General features: G+C 60.4%; 2 protein-coding genes across 6 annotated transcripts; both read left to right on the forward strand.

The window, feature by feature from the left end:
* Positions 1-418: 418 nt before the first annotated feature.
* PIWIL2 (piwi like RNA-mediated gene silencing 2) lies at positions 419-7,680 on the forward strand. The gene is made up of 21 exons (XM_082779684.1): positions 419-763; positions 858-963; positions 1,084-1,221; positions 1,324-1,434; positions 1,707-1,824; positions 1,967-2,091; positions 2,169-2,249; positions 2,676-2,789; positions 2,923-3,111; positions 3,231-3,315; positions 3,396-3,482; positions 3,576-3,716; positions 3,808-3,921; positions 4,266-4,454; positions 4,563-4,664; positions 4,777-4,896; positions 5,244-5,326; positions 5,514-5,619; positions 6,434-6,687; positions 6,779-6,886; positions 7,374-7,680. Exons 1-21 carry the CDS (start codon positions 484-486, stop codon positions 7,528-7,530), a joined length of 2,808 nt encoding a protein of 935 aa, XP_082635810.1. The 5' UTR covers positions 419-483; the 3' UTR covers positions 7,531-7,680.
* A 1,100-nt stretch (positions 7,681-8,780) lies between these two features.
* SLC39A14 (solute carrier family 39 member 14) lies at positions 8,781-20,417 on the forward strand. 5 transcript variants are annotated; one of them, XM_082779685.1, is made up of 10 exons: positions 8,781-8,790; positions 11,984-12,052; positions 12,371-12,648; positions 12,738-12,924; positions 14,841-15,010; positions 15,487-15,609; positions 15,927-16,112; positions 16,346-16,553; positions 17,130-17,314; positions 17,548-20,417. In XM_082779685.1, exons 3-10 carry the CDS (start codon positions 12,385-12,387, stop codon positions 17,692-17,694), a joined length of 1,470 nt encoding a protein of 489 aa, XP_082635811.1. In that variant the 5' UTR covers positions 8,781-8,790; positions 11,984-12,052; positions 12,371-12,384; the 3' UTR covers positions 17,695-20,417. The 5 variants fall into 5 exon arrangements, with proteins under 5 accessions (XP_082635811.1, XP_082635812.1, XP_082635814.1 ...); XM_082779686.1 differs by lacking the exon at positions 8,781-8,790 and adding an exon at positions 9,941-9,971; XM_082779688.1 differs by lacking the exon at positions 8,781-8,790 and adding an exon at positions 11,309-11,318.
* Positions 20,418-22,413: the final 1,996 nt, after the last annotated feature.

A 22,413-nucleotide genomic window follows, 5' to 3' on the forward strand; every position in this document is an offset into this window, starting at 1 on the left:
ATTGCCCCTGGCCCCTTGTACTTGCCCCCCTCAATTGCCCCCATGCAATTGCCCCCTGCCCTTTCCAATTACCCCCTGCCCCACGTAATTGCCCCTCCAATTGCCCCCCAGCCCCCTGCACTTGCCCCCTGCCCCCTGTTCTTGCCCCTCCAATTGCCCCCAGCCCCTTGCAGTTGCCCCCTGTACTTGCCCCCTGCCCCATGTATTTGCCCCTAGCCTCCTTTACTTGCCCCTCCAATTGCCCCCAGCCCCCTATAACTGCCCCCGTACCTCCCCCCCAGTTACCCCCCAGCCCCGAACCCCCGCCCCCTTTCCCGTAGCTCCCCGCGTGGTCTTTCCGCGCCGGCGCGCCGACCGCGGACCAATCGCGTGGCGGCTCGGCGGGTGCGCGGCCAATGAGAAGCGAGCGCGGGGCGCGCCGGCGCGCCCCGAGAGCTGAACCGCGTGCGGGGCGGCCTCGCCTCGCCCGGGGGCGGCCTCGCCATGGAGCCCCCGCCGCCTTTCAGCCGCTCCCCCGGCCGCATGAGGGGGACCCCGGCCCTCAGCCCGTCCTGGGCTCGGGGACAGCCGGGGCTCGGCAGCCCACGAAGCCCCGGGAGACCCCGGAGCCCCCCGAGCCTCCCCGGAGAGCCTGCGGTGCCCCCAGCCTCCGCGGTGCCCCCAGCCTCCGCCGTGCCTCCCGCGTCTCTCTCCTCGCTTTTTTGGAGCCTGGGTTTCGGCACGCAGCCCAGCCCCTCGCAGGAACCCGGGGGTTCACCCCTCGGTAGGTCACCGTGCCTCGAGGGTTTTGGGGGGTGGCGGAGGTCTGCCCGGCCTCCCTGAGCCTCCCCCTTTCCAGCCTCGCTCCTTCCCCGCAGGCCGTGGTGCTGCCAGCGCGGTGAAGGCTGCGGAGGGTTCCCCAGTACAGCCCAGTCCGGCGGTGGGTGCCGGCGATGGGGAGCTGGTGCTGCCCACGCGGGGCCGGTGAGTCGGGAGGACTGGGTGCCCGGCCTCCAAATTCATTGCGGGGGGTGTACGGCAAACTGGGGGGGCTGTGGCAGCGCCCCTCAGCCTCTCCCCACATTTTTTGGGGGGGTGGCACAGGATCCTTTACCGAGGCAGAGGGGACGCGCCACCCGCCGCCCCCCCCGGCAGAGCCACCGTGCTGCCCCTCACCAAGCCCACCCTGCGCCCACCCGGCCCCTTGTCCTCTCCGGAGCCCCCCCCGGCCACCAGCAGACAGTAAGTGACTGGCGTGGAGCCCCCCCCTCGGGGGGCAACCTCCCCCCACCCCTCCCCAGGACCTCGCTCGCCCTCCTGCCTCTGCGCCCTCCTCTCTCCTAGGGCACCCGGAGCGAAGGCGGCGGCGAGGGGCACGGCGGTGCCCGTGGGGCTGAACTCGGTGCGGATCCACTGCCAGAACGAGGCCGTCTACCAGTACCACGTCACCTTCAGGTAGCAGCAGCACTCAGGGTGGGGATAATTAATTAAACGCCACGGTTAATTAGCAGCGCTCCCCCCCCCGGGACACCCGGCTATCCCCACCGCTAGATGGAGCGGCCGGCGCGGCCACGGCGCGCGGGCAGGGAGCGCCGCAGAGGGTTGGCTCCGGTTTTTCTCCCCTCGCCGGGTTCCCAAAGCCCTGGCAGGGGGCAGGGGGTGAGGGAAGAGGCCGGGGAAGGCGAGCAGAGGCTGGGTGGTGCAGTGCTGCCTCCCCGTGTCCGCAGCCCCGAGGTGGAGTGCAGGAGCACGCGCTTCGCCATGCTGAAGGAGCAGCGCTCGGTGACCGGAGACGTGACTGCCTTCGACGGCTCCATCCTCTACCTGCCCATCCTGCTGCCTCAGGTACCATTCTGGAGCTGTCACACCCCCCAGGAGGTTGTTTTCCCCCAAACTGTAGGCTCGGGGATGTCCCCAACCTCCAACCCTTGTGTTGGGGCGCCGAGCATCCCTCCTGCCCAACTCTAAGCATCCTCTCACCCCGCAGCCGGTCAGCCTGAAGGCTCGGAGGAGGGCGGACGGGGAGGAGGTCAGCATCACCATCCAGCTCACCAAGGTCCTGGAGCCCAGCTCCGACCTCTGCATCCCCTTCTACAACGTGGTGTTCCGCAGGTGAGGCTGGGCGGCCGCGCTCCTCGAGCCCCAGCCAGCCCCCGTGGCCCCAAATTGCCTCATTTCTCCCTTTTTAGGGTGATGAGGATCTTGGACATGAAGCTGGTGGGGAGAAACTTCTTTGACCCTTCCCAGGCCAGCATGTTACAGCATTACAGGTGGGTGCTGGACACGTTTTTTTGGGGGATTTCATGCTGATTTGGGGCCGTCCCTGTCCCTAGAGAGAAACACCACCCTGGACATTGCACTGAGGGCTCCTGAGGAGCATCCTTGGATCGGGGCTGTGGGAATTTTTCTTTGGGGTCCCACACCCGTCCATACAGCCCTGCAGACAGCTCTGCTGCGGCAGCACGTGGCTGGGAAGCCGGGAGCCTTTGCAGGGCAGCTCTGACCCTGCTCTTGGCCAGCTCTGGCGAGCGTGACCTCAGAGCGCCGCTTTCAGGGGTTATTAGCTGAGAGCTGGCAGCCAGCTGGGAAATTATTTGTGTGTGTGTGTGTTTGAGCACTCTCTGGCCAGCAGCACGGCCTCTGGCTCTGCTCTGGGTGTAACCCGGGTGCTGCTGTGCTGCTTCCCTTCGGCTCAGGCTGCAGGTTTGGCCGGGGTACTCCGTCAGCATCCGCCGGAGGGACGGCGGGCTCTTCCTGCAGGTGGACACGGTGCACAAGGTGATCCGCAGCGACTCCGTCCTGGCTTCCATGTAAGATTTAAAAAAAAAAACAAACAGATGGGGGGGAAAAAACACCTTTCCAGGAGCCACGAGCCCCCATCTGGCTCCCCGTGGCTCGTTTCTGAGCGCACGGCCCCGGGGCTCCTGCTCCTCCCCGCCGCAGGCACGCCATCTACAAGCAGAGCGCCGCCGGCTTCCAGGACGAGTGCACCAAGCAGCTGGTGGGCAGCGTGGTCATCACCCGCTACAACAACCGCACCTACCGCATCGACGACATCGACTGGGACAGGACCCCCAGGGACAGCTTCACGCTGGCCAGCGGCGAGGAGATCACCTTCGTGGACTACTACAGGTGGGGAGCCTCGGGACGCGCCGCCTTGGGGTGGCGAGGTGGTTTTCCTGGGTTTGGTGAGCAGCAAGGAAGCTTTTTTTTATGATTAATTTTATTTTTTTTGCTGTTTTTTCCTTCAGCAAGACGTACGGGATCACGGTGAGGGAGCTGGACCAGCCGCTGCTCATCCACAGGCCCAAGGAGAAGAGGATGCCGGGGAGGAAGGTGAGCCAGGCACACGGGGATTTGGGCAGGGAGCTGGTGACGTGTTCCTGCCCCGTGGCACAGCCTGGCTTCTCCCACAGCCCCAGGTGGAGATGATCCTGCTGGTGCCAGAGCTCACCTTCCTGACCGGCGTCACGGAGATCAAGAAGGACACCCGGATGCTGAAGGTCAGCCTCGGGGAAGGGGAATCGGACCCCGATCTCACACGGGGCGGTGGGCGCAGCGCCGTGACCCCCGGCTTTACCACCCCGTGCCCGCAGGACGTGATGCGTGAGATGCTGCAGAGCCCCCAGCAGCACTACGAGTGCCTCTGCAGCCTCCTGCGCCGCATCCAGGAGAGCCAGGAGGCCTCGCACGAGCTCATGTGCTGGGGTCTGGTGCTGGGCCAGGACATCCACAGGGTAAGGGCTTCGCCACGGCGAGCGGCACGGCGCCGGGCACCCCCTGGAGCACCCCCTGGAGCTTCCCCCGTTGTCTTCTGCTCCCCCCCAGACCCAGGGACGCGTCCTGCCCACCGAGAGGATCAACCTGAGGCACAGCTCCTTCTTCCCCGCCGAGGACCTGAGCTGGAGCAAGGAGGTGTCCCGGGAGGCCTCCATCTCCACGGTGAGCGCACGCGCCCCGCGGAACAGCCTGCCTTTTGTTTTGGGAGCTGGGATGGGTCCTCGTGGCGCTGGCACCCCGCTGCTCCCTGCCTGTCTGGACACGGCACCGCGTTCCAGCTGAAAACCTCGGCTTGTTTTCCTTGGCTTTGCCTCCTGGCCTCTTTTTTATTTATTTATTTTTTTTTTGGAGGAGGTTGGATGGAGCTGCTGCTCTCCCTCCTCCTCCTCCTCCTCCTCGTCGGCTGCAGGAGCGCCCAGGGGACGCTCTCCCCATCCCCAAATTCCCCGTGGGAGAGGCAGGGCCGTGTTTGGGGATCCGTGCCTCTGTCCCTGCCTCTCCTGTAGGTTGCCATGAACTACTGGCTGCTCGTCTACCCGCGGCGCCTGCAGGACCTGATGAAGGAGCTGGTGGCTGCCATGAAGAGCGGCTGCGGCCCCATCGGCATGCACGTCAACGCCCCAGCCCTGGTGGAGCTGAAGGACGACCGCATCGAGACCTACATCAGGACCATCCGAGGCCTTTTGGGCAGCGAGGTGGGACCCGGGGATGGGGTCCGCCAAGGGTTGGGGAGCCCCTCGAAGAAGGAGGGGGGGGTCCCCGGGGGGTGCTCAGGGCGCTCCCCGCGCTGTGCCCCGCTGCAGGACAAGGTGCAGCTGCTGCTCTGCATCACCACCAAGAGCAAGGAGGATTTGTACAGCGCCATCAAGAAGCTGTGCTGCGTGCAGTCCCCGGTGCCCTCGCAGGTGGGTGCAGGACGGAGCAACCCCAGCCCCCGGGGCGGCTCCTCCAACCTCTTTTTTTTTTCTTTTTTTTTTTTTTTGCCTTTTTTCCCCCCCTTTCCTCCTCTTCTTGCAGGTCATCAACGTGCAGTCCCTGACGGGCCAGCCCAGCAGGCTGAGGAGCATCGTCCAGAAGGTTTTGCTGCAGATCAACTGCAAGCTGGGGGGCGAGCTCTGGGGGATCGACGTCCCCCTGGTGAGGCGCACGGCGGTGCCGGGGGGGGACCCTCGGTGTGCGTGGGGAGCGTGCAGGAGGCGTGCAGGCAGCGGGGGCGTGCGCCTGGGCTGTGTTTCGCCTGCCTGGCACGTGCGTGCACAGCAGCTCCCTTGTTCCCTGGAGTGAAAGGGGCATTCAGTCCCTCCCCGATGCCTTTGTGTAGGGCGAGGGGATGGGATTCCCTTGGGGAACGCGGATAAACCATCCACAAAGCAGGGCTGGCGCATTTTGTGCATTCAGCTTGGGGCTGGGGGCTCAGGCAGACACCAAAAGCGAGGCGCAGTGCTCGTGCCTGACCTTTTTTTTTTTTGTTTTTTCCCCCCCAGAAGCAGCTGATGGTCATCGGGATGGACGTCAGCCACGGCAGGGGGACGCGCTCCGTCATCGGCTTCGTCGCCAGCATCAACCAGTACGTGGTGCCCTCACCCCCATCACCTCTTTTCCTTCCCTGGGGGGGAGGAAAAAAAATAAATAGCGTGGCACCGGCGGTGCCAAATCCCTTGGCACCAGCTCGGGCTGGGGAAAAAAGGCTCCGTGCCCCCATGCCAGGCTGGGTGGTGGCACAACCGCCCCGGATTTTGGCTTGCTGCCCGCAGGGTCCTGACCAAGTGGTACTCGAGGGTGGTTTTCCAGATGCCCCAGCAGGAGATCGCCGACAGCCTGCGGCTCTGCCTGGCCGATGCCCTGCAGCGCTTCCACGAGGTGAGGGCGAAACCGGGGGCCGGCTCCCCAAAAAGTCCCGAGGATTTCGGTGCCAAAACGCCTGAAATTGTCCAACCTGAATTAATTTTTGAGCGAGCAAACAGCCTCGGGGCAGCCTTTGGACTGGAGGTGACCTCTGCAGGAGGCTCGCCTTATCTCGGGGCCGTGCGGACCTGCCCACGGGATCGCTTTGCACCGGGGCGAGTGCCACGTTGGTGCTTTTGGTGCCACCGAGCCCCGTCCTGGTCCCCAGCGGGGGCAAACGGGGGAATCAGAGCGGCTCCCGGGGCTGCGTGGTGGGCAGGGGGGGTTTGGCAGCAGGGCTCTGCCAGCTCTTGGTGTTTTCTGCCCCTCTGCAAGTGCTGGAGAAAAACCCCAAGGCTGAGGTTGCTGCCCGTGGGCAGTGCTGGTGCAGGCGGTGCGTCTTTCTGCCCCGCAAACCTCTCCGAAATCTGCTTGGAAATGGGGGAAGAAATTGGGAAATCTGCTAGGAAATGGGGGAAATCTGCTTGGAAATGGGGAAGGAAATGGGGAAATGTGCTAGGAAATGGGGAAGGAATGGGGAAATATGCTAGGAAATAGGGGAAGAAACGGGGAAATCTGCTCAGAAATGGGGTTGCCGAGGCCGAATACCGCTGGTGCTCCACACCCAGGTCGAGGGCGATGGGTAGAACTGGCAGGGTGGCAGAAATTCATCCTCCTGGGGGCCGGTTGGGCGTCGAGCACCCAATTTTTGGCTGGATTTACGCCTGCCCCTGCCCCACCTTGTGCCGGGGGCGATGGGGTGACCCCTGCGCCCCCCCCCCCCCCTCAGATGAACCACTGCCTGCCCAAGAAGATCGTGGTGTACCGGGACGGCGTCTCGGACGGGCAGCTGGACACGGTGGTCAAATACGAGATCCCCCAGCTGCAGAAATGCTTCGACACCTTCGAGAATTACCAGCCCAGCATGGTGGTGGTGGTGGTGCAGAAGCAAATCAGCACCAACTTCTACACCGACACCTCGGAGAGGCTGGCGTGCCCCCCGGCGGGGACGGTCATCGACCACACCATCACCAGTACAGACTGGTGAGTACTGGGAGGGCCGTGCTGGGCGTTTTGGGATGGTTTTGCCTCTCGCAGACCTCTTTTTTTTTTTTTAATTTTCTTCCCCTTGCAGGCAGGATTTCTACCTGCTGGCTCACCATGCCCGCCAGGGCTGCGGCGTCCCCACGCGCTACGTCTGCGTGCTCAACACGGCCAACCTCAGCGCCGAGCACCTGCAGAGGTAAGGACAGCCCTCCCGCAGCCAAAACCAAGGATTTTGGGGAAAAAATCCCGTGGGAAGGCAGCGAGGGCCTGGCTGGGGCTCAATTGTCATTGTCACTTGGCTGGGACACCAATGCCATTTGGTGTGATGGGCAGCGAGGGGGCGAGGAGGATTGGAGCCGTTTTGCTTCACCTCCAGGCAAGAAATGGGTTATAAATGGGGGTAAAAACCTGCCTGGGGTGGCGTTGGGAGGGAGCTGCCGTGGTTTCAGAAGTGGCCCAAGCAGCAGGCGTGTAATTAACGCGATCAGGAGCTGGCAGAGCTCAGGCAGAGCCCGACCTTGCACCCGTGCGCTCGGGCGAAACGGCGCGGAGCGGCCACCCGGCACGGCTGGCGGCACCCCTCCTTGCCTCTTGATGCAGGGCTGGTTTTGGGAAAAAAAAAGGGAAAAAAAGGGGGAAAAAAAGCTAAACGAGCACCGACGCGTCCTCCTTGCCCTCCCCAGGCTGACCTTCAAGCTGTGTCACCTCTACTGGAACTGGCCGGGCACCATCCGCGTGCCGGCGCCCTGCAAGTACGCGCACAAGCTGGCGTTCCTGGCGGGGCAGGTGCTGCACCACGAGCCGGCCCCCCAGCTCTGCGACAGGCTCTTCTTCCTCTGAGCCCCCCCCTCCGACCCCAAAAGGGCTTCAGGGTTTGGTTTTGGGGCTTTTTGGGGTGGTTTTTTGTGTTTTTTTTTTTTTTTTTTCCACACGCTGCTGGTTTCGTCCGTTCCTTTCCGTCGTTGCGCTCACGGCGCTCGTCTTGGGGAAGCTTCTGGTTTTGGGGAGAAAAAGGGGGGTTTTCGGCCACGGAGAGGCTCCAGCCTCTGCTCTGCTTCCGGCCTTACTGGTGAGCACTGGGACGAAGCACCCCGTGCCCAGTTTGGTGCTGGGCACCAACCCCCAACCTCCATTTATTTCCCTCAGCTCCTGCCTGTGCCCCCCGAAGCAGCTGCTGCTTTTTATTTTTTTTGCCCCATTTCTTTATTTTTTTTTCCTTCTTTTTGCTCCTCTTTAACAAATCCCGTTCCAGTTCGGCTGCTTAACGCGCCCCTTATTTAATTAATTAATTTAATTTATTTATTTTGTTTATCATATTTATTTTAGTCTGTACCCAAAATTTCGGCCGCCGGGTTGCTAGGAGAGCCCCAGAAATATCCCCAAAACCCCAAATTTGAGCATTTCAGCTCTTCCAGCCCCTCCCTCCCCGTGGCAGGAGCAAAGCGGGAGCCCTTTGAGCCTGAATCTGTTGGGGACCCTCCCAAAAAACCCCTCCCAATTTCACCCTGAGCCTGCCTGACCGCCCCCCCCCTTGAGCAAACAGGGGCAGGATGAGAGCAGGCACCAGCCCCCCTCCCCCTCCCTCCGCCCTTCGTTCAGAGTTTGGAAAAGGAAAAAAAAGAAGAAGAAGAAAAAAAAAAAGCTATTTATTTTTCCTTTTTTTGGCTGTAATCGCAGGTTTCCCTTCGCTTCAATAAAGCTGTTCCTGGCAGCACCTCGGTGTCGGGGCTGGGGGGGGGCGCGGAGGGGCGCAGCGCCGTCACCTCTCCAAAGGGGGGTCCCCGCCTTCCTCCTGGCCAGGGGATTTTGGGGACAAAACCACCGATTTGGGGACAAACCCCCCGCTTTGGGGACACTTTGGGGACCGTGCCAGCACCCCCTGTGCTCTGCCCTTCTCCATCCCTTTCCAAAACCCTTTGAGCAAATATTTAGGTTCTGGGTGAGTGCTGGCGGTGCCTGGGGGCGCCAACCTTTTTTTTTTTTTTGGGGTGGGGGCTCGGGGTAGGTGCCCCCCCCAGTCCTGCCCCATGTTTTTTTTTCCGCTTCGTTAATGATTTATCCTCATTCCCGGACTTTGGCAGCCCGGGCAGGCGGCAGCTGGTGCGTGGCAGGGTTTTATTATTTATCTTTTTTTTTTGGGGGGGGGGTGAATGGGTGCGTGGGACCCCCCCTTTGTCCCCCAGCTGTAATAGGGGGGCTGCCCCCCATCCCCCCCGGAGCCTCCCGGCCTTAAATTATAACCCGCTGGCTTTAATGAAGCGGCGTTAATTAGTGCTGGGAGCTGAAAGGCTCGCTTGTCCTGGCTAGGGGGGGGGAAGAGGGGGGGTGAGGGGGCCCTGCCCCTTTTTTGGGGGGGGTCAATGGGGTGCCCCGTGTCCCCAGGGGATGTTTTTTGGGGTCTGGGGGTGTCCTGCCCCTTTTTTTGGGGGGGTTATTGGGATTTGGGGGTGTCCTGCCCTTTTTTGGGGGGGCTTATTGGGGTGCCCCATATCCCCAGGGGATGTTTTTTAGGGTCTGGGGGGTGCCCTGCTTCTTTTTGGGGGGGTCATTGGGGTGTCCCATACCCTTAGGGGATGTTTTTTAGGATCTGGGGGTGTCCTGCCCCTTTTTTGGGGGGGTCATTGGGGTGCCCCATACCCTTAGGGGCTGTTTATTGGGGTCTGGGGGTGTCCTGCCCCTTTTGGGGGGGGTCAGTGGGGTACCCCATGCCTTAGGGGCTGCTTGGGGGGGGGTTCTGGGGGGCGCCCTGCCCGTTTTGGGGAGGTCTGGGGGGTGCCCAGCCCATTTTTGGGGGGGTTTAGGAGTGTTTTGTCCCTTCAGGGGGGGTCAACGGGGTACCCTGCCCCTTTTTTTGGGGGGGGGGGGTCTGGGGGTGCCCAACCCCTTTTGGGGGTGCTCAATGGGGTCCCCCATATCCCCAAGGGATGCTTAGGGGGGGTTGCGCCCTGCCCCCTTTTTTTTTTGGGGTGGGGGTCAATGGGGGTGCCCTGCCCCCTTTTTTTTTTGGGGGGGGGTTCCGGGGGGGTCCCCACCCCCTGGTGGGGGGGGTCGGGAGGGGGTACGCGCCCCCCAGGGTTATGGGGCCGGGGGATGCTCCGCGCCCCCCCCCCCTCCGGTGCCACGTGTTGGGGGGGGGGAAATGGGATCGGGGGGGGGGAAAATGGGACCGGGGGGGGGGCAGGGGGCGGGGCAAGGGGCGGGGCTTGCGGTGACGTCAGTGGAGCCTGCGCCGTGCTGGGGAGGGGGGGGGAGGAGGAGGAGGAGGAGGAGGAGGAGGAGAGGTAGGGATGGGGGCACGGGGATGGGGTGGGATTGGGGGGGGATTGGGGGGGAACTGGGCTGGGAAGGGGGAAATCGGGATGGGAAGGGGGGTTGGGATTGGGATTAGGATGGGGCTGGGATGGGGATGGGGTTAAAATGGGATTGGGATGGGATTAGGATGGGGGTACAGGGACCGGCACCCCATCAGGCTGCGCACAGCCGTGCGCCCCCCCCCCAAAAAAAAAAGCCGCTGCCCGTTTTCGCGATGCCCAAATGTAGGATTTTGGGGCTCACCCCCCCTGTGGGATTTTGTGGGTTTTGGGGTTTTTTTTTGGGTCTTTGTTGGGTTTTTGGGGGTTTGGGGTCATCCCCGCGCAGGGTGCCGGGAAGCGAGGCCTTGGGGAGGGGGGGGGGTTGCAATCGGGGTCGATGAATTTGGGGCGTGAATTTAGGGGAAATGAGAGGGGAGAGGGGATTTGCCCCCCCCCCATCCCGTTATCCACCCGTGGGGCTTGGGGGGGCTCCGTGCCAGCCCCCCCAGAGGCTGTCCCCATGGGTTGGGGGGGCCGGGACCCCGAGCAAAAAACCCCAAACCCCGCACCCCTGAGGGCGCCCATGAAGGTCACCAGAGGTGGGGGCACCGGGGGGGGGTCCCCGTGACCTGGCGGTGATGCTGGGGGGGGTCCCGGTTTGCCACCCCCCCCCCCCCACCTTTTGTAGGGCAGCTGGGGGAAAATTTGGGGTCGGGAGGGTTTGGGGTGATGGCAGAGACCCCCTAAGGGGTCTCTTTGAGCCCTGGGGGTGGCACCGGGTGGCCCCATACCTTTTGGGGGGGGGAAGCACCCACCCCAAAGCAGGGTTTGGGTCAGAAACGAGGGCGTTTGGTTCTTGTTGAGGGTTTAGAGTTTGGGATTTTTTTTTGGGTACCTCCGCGGAGGCACCGCCAGGCTGGGGAATTCGCCCCCCCTCCCTGTTTTCGGGTGGAGAAGGGGTTAAGCGAAGGCATCCAGGCTAAGCCTTGGCAGGAGGAGACCAAAAGCTCCCGGGCAGAGCTTGTAGGGGAGAACAAAGCCCCAAAACCCCATAAAACCCCATAAAACCCCCAGGAATGTGGGTGCCGGGGTGGAGGCGCCAGCCCCCGGTGGGGACGGGGACCCCGCGTGGCTCCGAGGCTCCCCCCGGGCTCGTCCTCGGCCCCGTGGCAGCCCCGTGCCCGGCAGCCCCGTCCCGATCCTACTATTTTCGGAAACAATTGTGGGGCCAGGCTGCGGCAACGCCTCGGGCCTGGGTTTTTTTGGAGGACACCGAGCCCCCGGCGGCGTGGCTGGAGCTGCGCTCGGGGCACTCGGTGCAGAAACCCCCCCGGGGTGGGTCCCTTTCCCTGTCCCCTGCTGGAATGGGGTCAAAGTTTTAAGTTGTGGGGAGGGAAAACCCTCACCCTACAGCCCTGTGGTGTTTATCACCCTGCTGCTGCTTGCAAAAAACCCCAAAAAGGATCCGGGACCCCGGTGGGCGCACGGGGGCGGCGGATGCTGAATCCCAGGCTCGGCGCGGGGAGGGCAGAGCTGTTTTTTTTTTAATTTTGGGGCACTTTCATGAATCCCAAATCCGCCGTCCAGCTTCCAGAAGAGTTTTTCCAAGAAGGGGGCCGTGCCTGGCCCCCGTGCACCCGGCGGGTGCCAGAGGGCGAACCCCGGGCTCCTTTTATTGACCCTCGGCGCGGATGAAAGGGAGCAGCGAGGGCACGGGCTGGGTCCCCGCAGATATCCGAAAGGGCTCCTGCAGTTTGGGCTCGGAAGGAGCAGGGTTCGGGGTAATTAGCGGGGTTAAAGTACAACCTTAATGGGTTCGCCACCCCTGACCCCATTCCTGGACCCTTTTTGGGTTGGCCGCCGGTCTCCTCGCCCAGCCTGGGGCTGTGGGAGCCGGGGGGAGCTGGCGGAGGGCGTTTGGCACCGGGGGATTTGCTGCTTGCTGAGCCACTCTGTGTAGGATCGGGCCCTTTCTGACCCTTTTCCTTCTCTCCCTGTAGGGCCCCCAAAGTGCTGCGGAGCTGGGGAGCCCCCGGGAGCCGTGTCCCAGCCCTCGGCACGCGGCTGCGGTGAGTGGGGGGCGCAGGGTGCTGGGGAGGTGGGCTCGGAGGGGTGGGAAGCAGCAGCAGCAGCGAACACCCAGCACCCGGTCCCTCCTCGGAGCCTTTGGGTGCTGTTTGTGCAGAATTTTCCCCCCTTCAGCCCTGGTTTTTGGGCAGAAATCTGCTGTCCTCTGCTGCCACCTCCTGCTGGAGCCGCGGGGCAGGAGGCTGCGTGCGCGCCCCTCTTTTTGGGGGAACCCAGCCAGCAGGAGAACCCCATTTTCAGGGCTCCCAACACAATTTGGGGCTGCTAAAGCTAACACCAGCCCTCTCCTTCCCTTCCAGCCCCCCCCAGCACCATGAGCTGCCCCTCAACCCTGCGGGGCTGCTGCCTGCTGGCGCTGCTCTGCCTCCTCCCGGCCCCTCGGGCGCTCGCTGGCAGCGATGCCGCGGCCCCCCCGGCCCTTTCGGCCTCCTCCTTCCTTCAGGACCTCCTGCGGCGCTACGGCGAGGGCGAAACCCTGAGCCTGAAGCAGCTCAAAGCCCTCCTCAACCGCCTGGACGTGGGAGTGGGGCACGCCAACGCCTCCCAGCCCCCCCAGCAGCGCGCCAACCTCTCCAGGGTAAGGAAAAAGCTTCGGGGACCCCCCCTTTCCGAGGTGGCCACCCCCGAGGGGGCTCGAGGCAACCTCTGTGTCTCCTTCCTCGGCAGTGTTTCAGCTCCTCGGAGCTTTTTGCCATCCACAACCTGAGCGAGGGCTCGGCCGTGGGGCGCAGCGAGCTGCAGGAGTTCTGCCCCAGCGTCCTGCAGCAGCTGGAGTCGGGGGCGTGCGCGGCGGAGAACCTGGAGAACGAGGAGAACGAGCAGACGGAGGAGAGCAGGCCCAGCTCGGCCGAAGGTGAGCAAGGAGCCCGAGGACACGAGGTGCCCGAGCTTCCCTTTTTGGGGCTCTTGACCGCAGCTGGGAGTCTCCACGTGGTTTTGGTCCTGTTGCATGCTCGAGCTGCGAGCTCTGGGGCTCGGCGTCGTCCCCGGTCGCACGCGGTGCGGGTCGGAGCCGTGCTTGTAACGCAGTTCCCCGGGGTAGCTCGAGGAAGGGGGCATCACCGTGAGCCCCCGGGGGCTGCTTGGCAATTTTGGGACCTGCTGCCCTCCAGCCACCTCCTGGTGCTGCCCCACGCTCATTTTCCCCCCCCCGCAAGGCTGGGAAAACCTTATCCAAGCAGCTCGGAGGCAGGGCAGGTTGGTGGTGGCTTCTTTTTCCCCCAGCCCCGCACCAAAACCCAGGGTTTGTGTCGCAGTGGAAGCATCCGGAGCAAAAGGGAGAGATGCTCGGGTGCCGTGAGGCCGGCGCGAGCCCTCCCCACCCGCCCGGCTCGGGGGGCTCCGGACCCTCCCCGTCTCCCCTCGCCGAGAGCCTCGGTAATGTCTGGCCCTCGTTTCTTCTCGTTCCGCAGTTTGGGGCTTTGGTTTTCTCAGTGTGTCAATGATTAACGTGGCCTCCCTGCTCGGACTCTTCATCGTCCCGTGCACCCAGAAGGCGTTTTTCCGCCGGGTCCTCACGTTTTTCATCGCCCTCTCCATCGGCACGCTGCTCTCTAACGCGCTCTTCCAGCTCATCCCAGAGGTGCGGTAGAAAGTCCCTGCCTCCCTCCTCTCTCCGAGGGCGGCTCTCTCTGCCTCCACCCCGCCGAATCCAATCGACCCCTCCGTCCCCCGAGGCTGAGGGCTTGCCTCTGTCCCTGCACAGGGCTCCGCAGGGTTTTCCTCGCCCCTCCGAGCACCAGGAAACGCTCCGAGCGCGCACATCGGGGCGTGAGAGCACACGGAACAGCCCGGAGAAACGCCACCTTCACCCTCAACCCGAGGGCGTTTTAAAAAAAAAACCTAATTGCCTCCTTTTGTTCTCCTTTTTTTTTTTTTTTTCCCCAACGTCGGTTTACGAGAGCAACGTTTCCAGGAGGATTTGTGCTTACACGAGGTTTCCTGGTGCTCCGACGGGCCCGACAGACACATTGCGGGTTAATTGTGGCGTAATTAATTGCACGGTCCCGGAGTTGAAGCAGGCAGGCGGCTCTCACGCTGGGTACCCCCAAAAGCCTCGTGCTCCACGTTCCCAGAGCAGAGCCCACCCAAACTCCTGGAGATCCACCCCCAGAGCTCTGCGCTTGAGCTGCTCCCCGAGCAGAGCGCCCTTTGCTCTGCCGCGGGTTTGTTCTCGGGTTTGCTTCGCCCGTGCTGGCCGCCTGCCTGCCGGACCAGGAGCTGCTTTTCGAGGCTCCTTTTCGACTCCAGAACCGCCGCTTTTGTTTGCTGAGCCTCAAAGCCGAGCGCTGCCGGGCCAGGAGCCGGGCTGCCGGGGGTGCCGAGTGCCGCGGTGCCGAGGCTGGAGCGCGCGAGATGCTCGGGGACCCCGGGGCTCTGTGGCACTGGAGGGACCCCCCCCATGTCCCATTGGGGGGGGGTTCAAGGATTGGGGACGGGTTTCTGGCCCGGAGAAGGGCGAGCTGTTTGCTCTGGGTGGGGGCAGAGATTCAATTTGGGGTTTTTGGGTTTCGCTCCGGACCCTTCCCAAAAAGCCAACAAATCATTTCCAGAGCCACTCAGCGCCGGGTTCGCCGCTCTTGAACCAATTCCGGATGAACAAGCAATCACTAATGAATGTCCTCTTCTCTCCCCCCCCCCTTCCTCTCTCTTTTCCTTTCGGCGGGGATCCCTTTCTCCCCTCCGCCCCTTCCCCGCGTTGATCTCCTTCCCCTTCTCCCCATTTCCCCCGGGGTGGGTTTTTTTTTTTTTTTGGCCCGGCCGCCTCAGTCTGGGGTTACGGTTTCCTCTGCGTCACCGTCATCTCCCTCTGCTCGCTGGTGGGAGCCAGCGTGGTGCCCTTCATGAAGAAGACCTTTTACAAGCGGCTGCTCCTCTACTTCATAGCTCTGGCGATTGGAACTCTCTACTCCAACGCCCTCTTCCAGCTCATTCCCGAGGTACGGTGAGGACCGTCGGGTCTCTCCTCTTCTCTCTCTCTCTCTCTTTCTCTTTCTTTCTCTTTTTTTTTTGGGGCTTTTTCCTCTCTCTGGGCGCTCGCTGGAGGGGGAGCCGGCGGAGTCGGAGGGGAGCCAAGAGCGTGGAGAGCGAGGTACGGAGGCTGGAAGCCCCTGGGGATGGCGGCCAGAGCTGGGATTTCGTAGCCGTGAGCCCTCCTTCGGCAGGGAATCGCTCCCTCGGCTCTGCCTCGAGGTTTTTTGAGCCTGCTTTTAGCAGCCCTGCCCCAGAGCCGAGGTCTTGGGGTGCAGCCGGCTTGGCTGGAGGGTTAAGAGGGGGGCAGAGGTGCAGGATGCTGATTTTGGAGCCCCCGAAGCCAGGTAGGGAGAGGTCAGAAAGCAGCAGGATGGCCCCGGAGGCAAGGCAGAGGCAGAGGGGGGGATGCTGCCGGCCCCTCACTCGCCTCCGTTACCCGCAGGCCTTTGGCTTCAACCCCCAAGAAGATTACTACGTTTCCAAATCTGCCGTGGTGTTCGGGGGCTTCTACCTCTTCTTCTTCACCGAGAAGATCCTGAAGATGCTCCTGAAGCAGAAGGACCAGGTGAGGCCGGGCTGGGGCTGCTCGGAGCGATGTCCCCACCCTGAGCACGGGGCTGAAATCCCCAAATCCCCCCCCTTGTGCCCCCAGCTCTCCGCTGGGCACGCAAAATAAAACCTTTGCTTGCCAAAACCAACTTAGTTAGATGGAGAAATGGGATGCTCGTGCGATTTTTTTGACAGCGCTCTCTCCCATCCCAGCAATTTGGGTTTCCCCCTTTCGGCAAAATTAGTTAAATCGGCACGATTTACACATTTTGGGTGGGAAAGAGCGGGGCCAGCCGGGGTGGCTGACCCCTGCGGATGCCCCCCACCCCGCAGCACCACCACGGGCACAGCCACTACAGCCCCGAGGCGCTGCCCTCCAAAAAGGACCAGGAGGAGGGGGTGACGGAGAAGCTGCAGAACGGGGACCTGGACCATATGATCCCCCACATCGGCAGCGAGCTGGACTGCAAGAGCCCCCCCGGGGATGAAAAAGTCGTCGTGGGCTCCCTGTCCGTCCAGGTGGGTGCCTCATTTGGGGAATATCCCGAGCTGGAAAGGGACCCGTGAGGATTATTTAATGGGGAGAGGGTTTGGGGAGAGGTCTCCGCGGCCACCCCTGGCTGAGCGGGTGGAAAAATTGCTTGTAAAACAAAAAATTGGTGGAAATCCAGCGGGATTTAAGCCGGCGAGGAGAGGGGGGCGTGGGATGGAGAGCAGGGTGCTGAGCCCCGTGGTGTGGGTGCCCGTGGCAGGACCTGCAGGCGTCCCAGAGCGCGTGCTACTGGCTGAAGGAGGTGAGGTACTCCGACATTGGCACGCTGGCGTGGATGATCACCCTGAGCGACGGCCTCCACAACTTCATCGACGGGCTGGCCATCGGCGCCTCCTTCACCGTCTCCGTCTTCCAAGGGATCAGCACCTCCGTGGCCATCCTCTGCGAGGAGTTCCCGCATGAGCTGGGTACGTGGGTCCTCGGGGGAGAGGCCCCAAGGTGCTCTCAGGGCTCTCCTGCCCCTTTTTTAAGGCTCTCCCTGATTTTTTTTACGTGGTCCGGAAAATTTCCCGTTGATTTTTCGAGGAGGGTTTGTGGTGGGGTGGAATGAACGGCGCTGACGGGGGGGGGGGGGAGGCGAGGCGGTGAGTAATCACGGGGCTAAAAATACCGAGGTAATATGATGTCTGAGCTTTAATTTTAGAGGGAGGCATCTGAAGGAAAACAACAACACCGCTGGGGAGGGCTGGGGAGGGCAGATTTGGGGTTTGGGTGCTGGGGTTTGCGCCGGGAGCTGGCTCGGCCGTGGGCAGAGCTTGGCATCGGTGCTCGGTGGCCGCCCGCGGTGCTGAGCAGGGCAGGATTTTGAGGGATCCTCGTCATCCCCTGGGCTGTAGCGGCTCTGGAGCACGAGCAGGGGTGCCAAATCCTTGCTCGAGTGCCAAGCCGGGTCTCCGGGGAAGCTCGGGGGGAATTTGGAGCAAAAAAAGCTCCTCGGTGCCGTGCCGCGTGGTGACGGCGCTCCCTGTCCTGGTGTCGTGCAGGGGATTTTGTCATCCTGCTGAACGCGGGGATGACCATCCGCCAGGCCCTCTTCTTCAACTTCATCTCGGCCTGCTGCTGCTACGTGGGCTTGGCCTTCGGCATCGTGGCCGGCAGCCACTTCTCTGCCAACTGGATCTTCGCTCTGGCCGGGGGGATGTTCCTCTACATCGCGCTGGCTGACATGGTGCGTGCGGGTCAGGACCCCAAGGGGGGGGTTGTGTTTGTTTTTTTGATGTGGGAGCTTCAGTTTGGCCTCAAAAAAGGCATGGGGGGGGTGCTTGATCGCCTAGGACCCTAGGGTGTTCGGCTCAGCTCCGCTTCTCCTCCTGGGCTGGGGGTGCTGAGGACCCCGGGATGGGTGGGGAGCACTGGTGGGGTGATGCCATCCCCCTGACCCTCGCTCTTTCCCCCCCCCAGTTCCCCGAAATGAACGAGGTGAGCCGGGAGGACGAGCAGAACGGCAGCACCCTGATCGCCTTCGCCATCCAGAACGCGGGGCTGCTGACGGGCTTCACCATCATGGTGCTGCTCACCATGTACTCCGGCCAGATCCAGATCGGGTAGGACCAGCCCATCCGGAGCCCTGTGCCAGTTTTCCCCCTTCTATTTTTTTTTTTTTTTTTTTGGGGGGGGTGGGAAGTTTTTGTTTTTTTTTTTTCCTGCTGCAAGCATACGACTACCAGTGCGGGCACGAAGCACTACAGCAGAGGCATTGCTTCCAAAGCTATTCCACAAACTTCATCTTATTTCGACTCGAGGCGGAGCGGGGCGACGTCCCCCCTCGCCGTAGGACCGAACTTGACCAGAGGATCTCCTTCCCTCCTCTCCTCACATCTCCCGGGAAGGACGGATTTGGGGACAGGAGCTCCTCCAGCTGTGCTGCTCCCCTCCTTGTTTTCGGACAGGCGGGATGGGACAAAATGCTCCCCGAGCCTTTTTGGCAAGGGGGTGTGATGGGGCTGCGGGGACGGGGCTAGCGCTGGACGCCAGCTGCCTCCTGCTCACCTACAAGGGATGGATGCGTGGGGGCAACAAACCCCACCGTGCGTGGAAGGGGAACACCCGGGGAGCTTCTGCTTCTTGGGGAGCACAAAGAGACCACGACAAAGCTGGCTGCTTCTCGGGGAGCTGATGGAGCTCACAGTTTGAGCAGCGTCCTCAACCTCTTCAGAAGCACATCTCTGGGGCCACGGCCGTTCCTGCTCCTCGTGCGACGGATGAGGAGGATGGAGAGGTTTTAAGCACACTGCGGGTGTCAGCGCTCGGAGCAGAGGACACCAAAGCTCACCCCGAGGCACGGGCTGCGTCGGGGGAAGGCTGGCAGGACGCCGTTGCCTCTTCGAGGCTCCCTGCTGCTGTAAGGAAAAACAAAAATCCATTTTGAGGGCGGCAGTGCTGGCAAGAAGGGCACAAGAGCAGGGACGGCCAGCCCTTAGCCCGGCCACAAGCTGCCCAGCCAGGGAAGAAGAAATCCTTGCACTGTGACCAAGCTCACGCAGACCCCTGGGCATGGACACCCGTTTTTAAACGCTGCTGCTGCCGAGGTGCAGAGGTTCAGGGTGGGGAGGGGAGGGTGGTGTTTGTTGTTTTTTTTTTTTTTTTTTTTTTAAAAAAAAAAAAAGAAAAATAAGAAAAAAGAGACTGTGAACCTCTTTAGGTTGTGTGTTTGCAGCCTTTGGGAGTAGCCAGAGAAGGGTGTCGCAGGCACTTCCCAGCTCTGCTTCTGGGCTGGCTTTCCCCAGATTCACTAGGTGAATTGACTTATTATCATATTGATAACGTTGCCCACCCCGCCTGTGTCCCTTGAGGTTCCCCGCACCCCTTTTTCCCCTCTGATTCCCCCAAACCTCGTTCCTCACCCGGCAGCCTTGAGTTTGTGGCCACGCTGGCACCGGGGAGCCGAGGCGGGCGGCTTACCCTCGTGGGTATGGCATCGGATGGGGGGGCCAAAGTGGTGCTGGTGGCTCTGAGCGGTGCTTTGGGGCACACATCCTCACCTTCCCTTCCACCCCAGGTGGCAGATAAAATGTGGGGTGCCAAGTATTTGGGCTGCCACCTCGGCCCCTGTGAGCATAGGCAGAGCCAGCAGCACCCGGCAGCACCGTGACCTGGTTTGGTCACTGGCTAATTAGTTCCTAATTGCCTCAGGTAAAAGCTGGGTGATGTTCCTGCTCTGCTCCTAATCGTTGTCAGCGAGTCCCAAGGTCTCTGCTGGTACCCTCGTGGATCAGCACCTCTGCTCTCGGGGGCTTTGGCTAGGCCGGTCCTTGACTGTGGGCTTCATCCCGAATCCCAAAGGTGAAATATCTGCACATGGAGGAGCAGGGAGCCCTTTTGGCATCCTCGAGGTGGTGTGGGTGCTGTGAGACACCGGGATCACCGATTGTTGTCCCGTGTGGCAGCTTCCCAGGACGAATTCTGGGCTGTGATTCAGAAATAAAGCTCCGATATTGATATTGGAAGGGAAGGCTTCTGCCTTTTCGTGCTTAGAGAGCTGCAGCCTCATCTGACAGACAATGTGGAAGAATTGGATTTTGGGGACGGTGTCCCATTTGGGGAAGGCCGTGTGTGGGGCTGGCGGCTTTCCATGGGGTACAGGGCAGCGCGAGCACTGCCAGGGCTAAGTTCTTTTTGGCAGGAGGGTTTCAGCAATGTGCACGGATGGAAAAGCCTTTGGGCTGGGGGCGAGGGGGGAATATCCTTTGGCTGTCCCTTGGGGACCACGATGCGCTCGCAGGCTGTGGCTAGGAGGTCCTCTGCATCCTAGAGAGTGGAAAATGGGGTAAAAACCAGCACTGGGCTTCCAGGGCTGGTCCAGGCCCCTTGACACGCTGTGAGGATGGTGAATCCGTGTTCTTGTTTCAACTTAACCCTGTTTTTTTTGCCGGCTGAATCGACCACAAGAAATGTGCAATGCAGAGAGTTGGGGGGAAGCCCGCAAAAAGGGTCCTCAAAAAGGGTTGCTGTGGGGTTTATAGGGCAGGAGACCTCCTCTCACCAAAGGTGGGAGAGGGCTCCAGCTTCAGGCAGGTTGGCACCAGGTCAGGGATGGGAGATCGAGGAGGGAAAGTGACCGAAATCGAGCTTTTATGTGTTTTTGTTTTTTTTAATCCGTCTTTCCCTTTCCGTGTCCGTTTAGAAGCTCACGTTCCATCTCAGTATTTTTTAATAACTCAGGTGTTGTAAGAAATACTTGTCGAAACAACGAGCGTAACTTATGTCACGTGGATTGTAAACTTATTTGTAAAATGCCATAAATAAAATATATTCTGTAATGACGGAGGACGGCAGGCGTGCCCCGTGCGGTATCCCCGGCCGACGTCGAGCAGCCCTGGAAACCTCCCCACAGCACGAGCTATTTCGGGACCAGACTCCCTGGGGAAGGGGTGGAAGCTTTGCTAATTCATGTTTTTTTTTAAGGGGATGGGTTAAAGCCAACACGGGCACGGGCTACGGGGCGATGCCATCGGGCCCTTCCAGCGGCGATGTCCCCGTGCCAGGCAGGAGGTGGCACTGACACCCCTGGCTGTCCCCACGCTCCCACCTGCGTGGCTCCTGGGCTTGTTTTTGGGACAAAAAGCCTCCTTGCTCTATTTTTTATTCCCTCAAACACCAGCATTTTGCAGGAGGGAGGCTTAATGCTTTGGAGGTTTGCAGGATGTGGTGTTCCTCTCCGGCTCGCATGAGGGAGCCTGACTCAGAGCTGCAGCGTTTGTGTCCTTGCTTCCCCCGCCTGGAGGAAATTAAAAACCATACTTTGCTTTTCTCCTCCACTTCCCAGGCCTTTTTTCTACTGCTGGCCTCGAGCTGCCAGCTCTGAGTGGCAGGCACAATTTTTAGAAAGCCCGTCCTGGCTCCGGCAAACAAACCCTGAAATTCTGCGGTCGTCTTTAAAAATAAAAACGCTCCCCCAGCAAAGAAAGGTCGCCGCGTAAACCCTGCCTTGCTATTTATCCTCCTCAGCGCCGCTGCTGATGATTGAGCGCTGTTAGCAGGGCTGTCAGGCAGCGGCCCTACACGAGGCTTAGGTTTCCCTCTCCTCCCATCTGCTGCAGGAATACCCCACATTTAATTTTTTGCCGCAAAATCCTCGTTTTGATGCTCCCGTGCCACCTTGGGGCCCAACCGAAGCCAAGGGGTGAAGCAAAAGCGGTGCTACCCGGGGTCACCCTCGTCCCTGAGCCCAGCTCGAGCGTTTTGTGCTATTTATTCTGAGCGCCAGCAATTTTATTTAGGCACCCATCTGCTGGGGCCGCCGCGAGCTGCTGGGCTGCGCCGACTTCTCCCCGCGCCCCATTTCCCAAGCTGTGCCGCCGGGAGGGCGTGGTGGAGGTTTATTTTTATTTTATTTTATTTTTACCCCCTTCTGGTTTGTATTTTGTAGAGATTTTTACCCCTTTCCAGAATATTTGTATTTTTTATAGAGATTTTTACCCCCTTCTGGTTTATATTTTATAGAGATTTTTACCCCTTTCTGAATTATTTGCATTTTATAGAGGTTTTTGCCCCCTTTCAGTTTATTTTCATTTTATTTTTACAGAGATTTTTACCCCCCTTCCAAATTATTTTTATTTTTATAGAGTTTTTTATCCACTTTGTTTTATTTTCATTTTAATTTACTGAGATTTTTCACCCTTCTCATTTTTTTTAATAGAGATTTTTAACCCCTTCCCCTCTCAAAGCCAGGAAGGAGCACCCAGTTTATTTTTATTTTAATTTATTTTTACATATATTTTTATCCCTTTCATTTATTTTTATTTTATATTTATAGAGATCATTACCCCTTTCCAGTTCATTTTTTTACAGAGATTTTGACCCCTTTCCCCTCAAAGCCAGGAAGCAGCACCCGATTCATTTTATTTTTAAAGGTTCATTTTTATTTCCATTTTATTTTCACACAGCCTTCCACCCCTTTCCCCTCCAACCCAGGAAGCAGCACCCGGTTCATTCTTATTCCATTTTCACACAGATTTCCACCCCCTTCCCCTCAAAAAAAAGGAACCAACACCCAGTTCATTTTTTATTTCCACTTTATTTCCATTTTATTTCCATTTCCATTTTATTTTCCCAGCCTTCCACCCCCTTCCCCTCCAACCTAGGAAGCAGCACCTGGTCCATTTTTATTCCGTTTTCACAGATTTCCATCCCCTTCCCCTCAAAAAAAAAAAAAAAAAAAAAAAGGAAGCATCACCCACTTTATTTCAATTTCCATTTTTTTTTTTCCCTTTCTATTTTATTTTCACACAGCCTTTCACCCCTTTCCCATCCAACCCAGGAAGCAGC

This window comes from Aythya marila (assembly GCF_965140915.1).
Source record: "Aythya marila genome assembly, chromosome: 26".
Taxonomy (NCBI): domain Eukaryota; kingdom Metazoa; phylum Chordata; class Aves; order Anseriformes; family Anatidae; genus Aythya; species Aythya marila.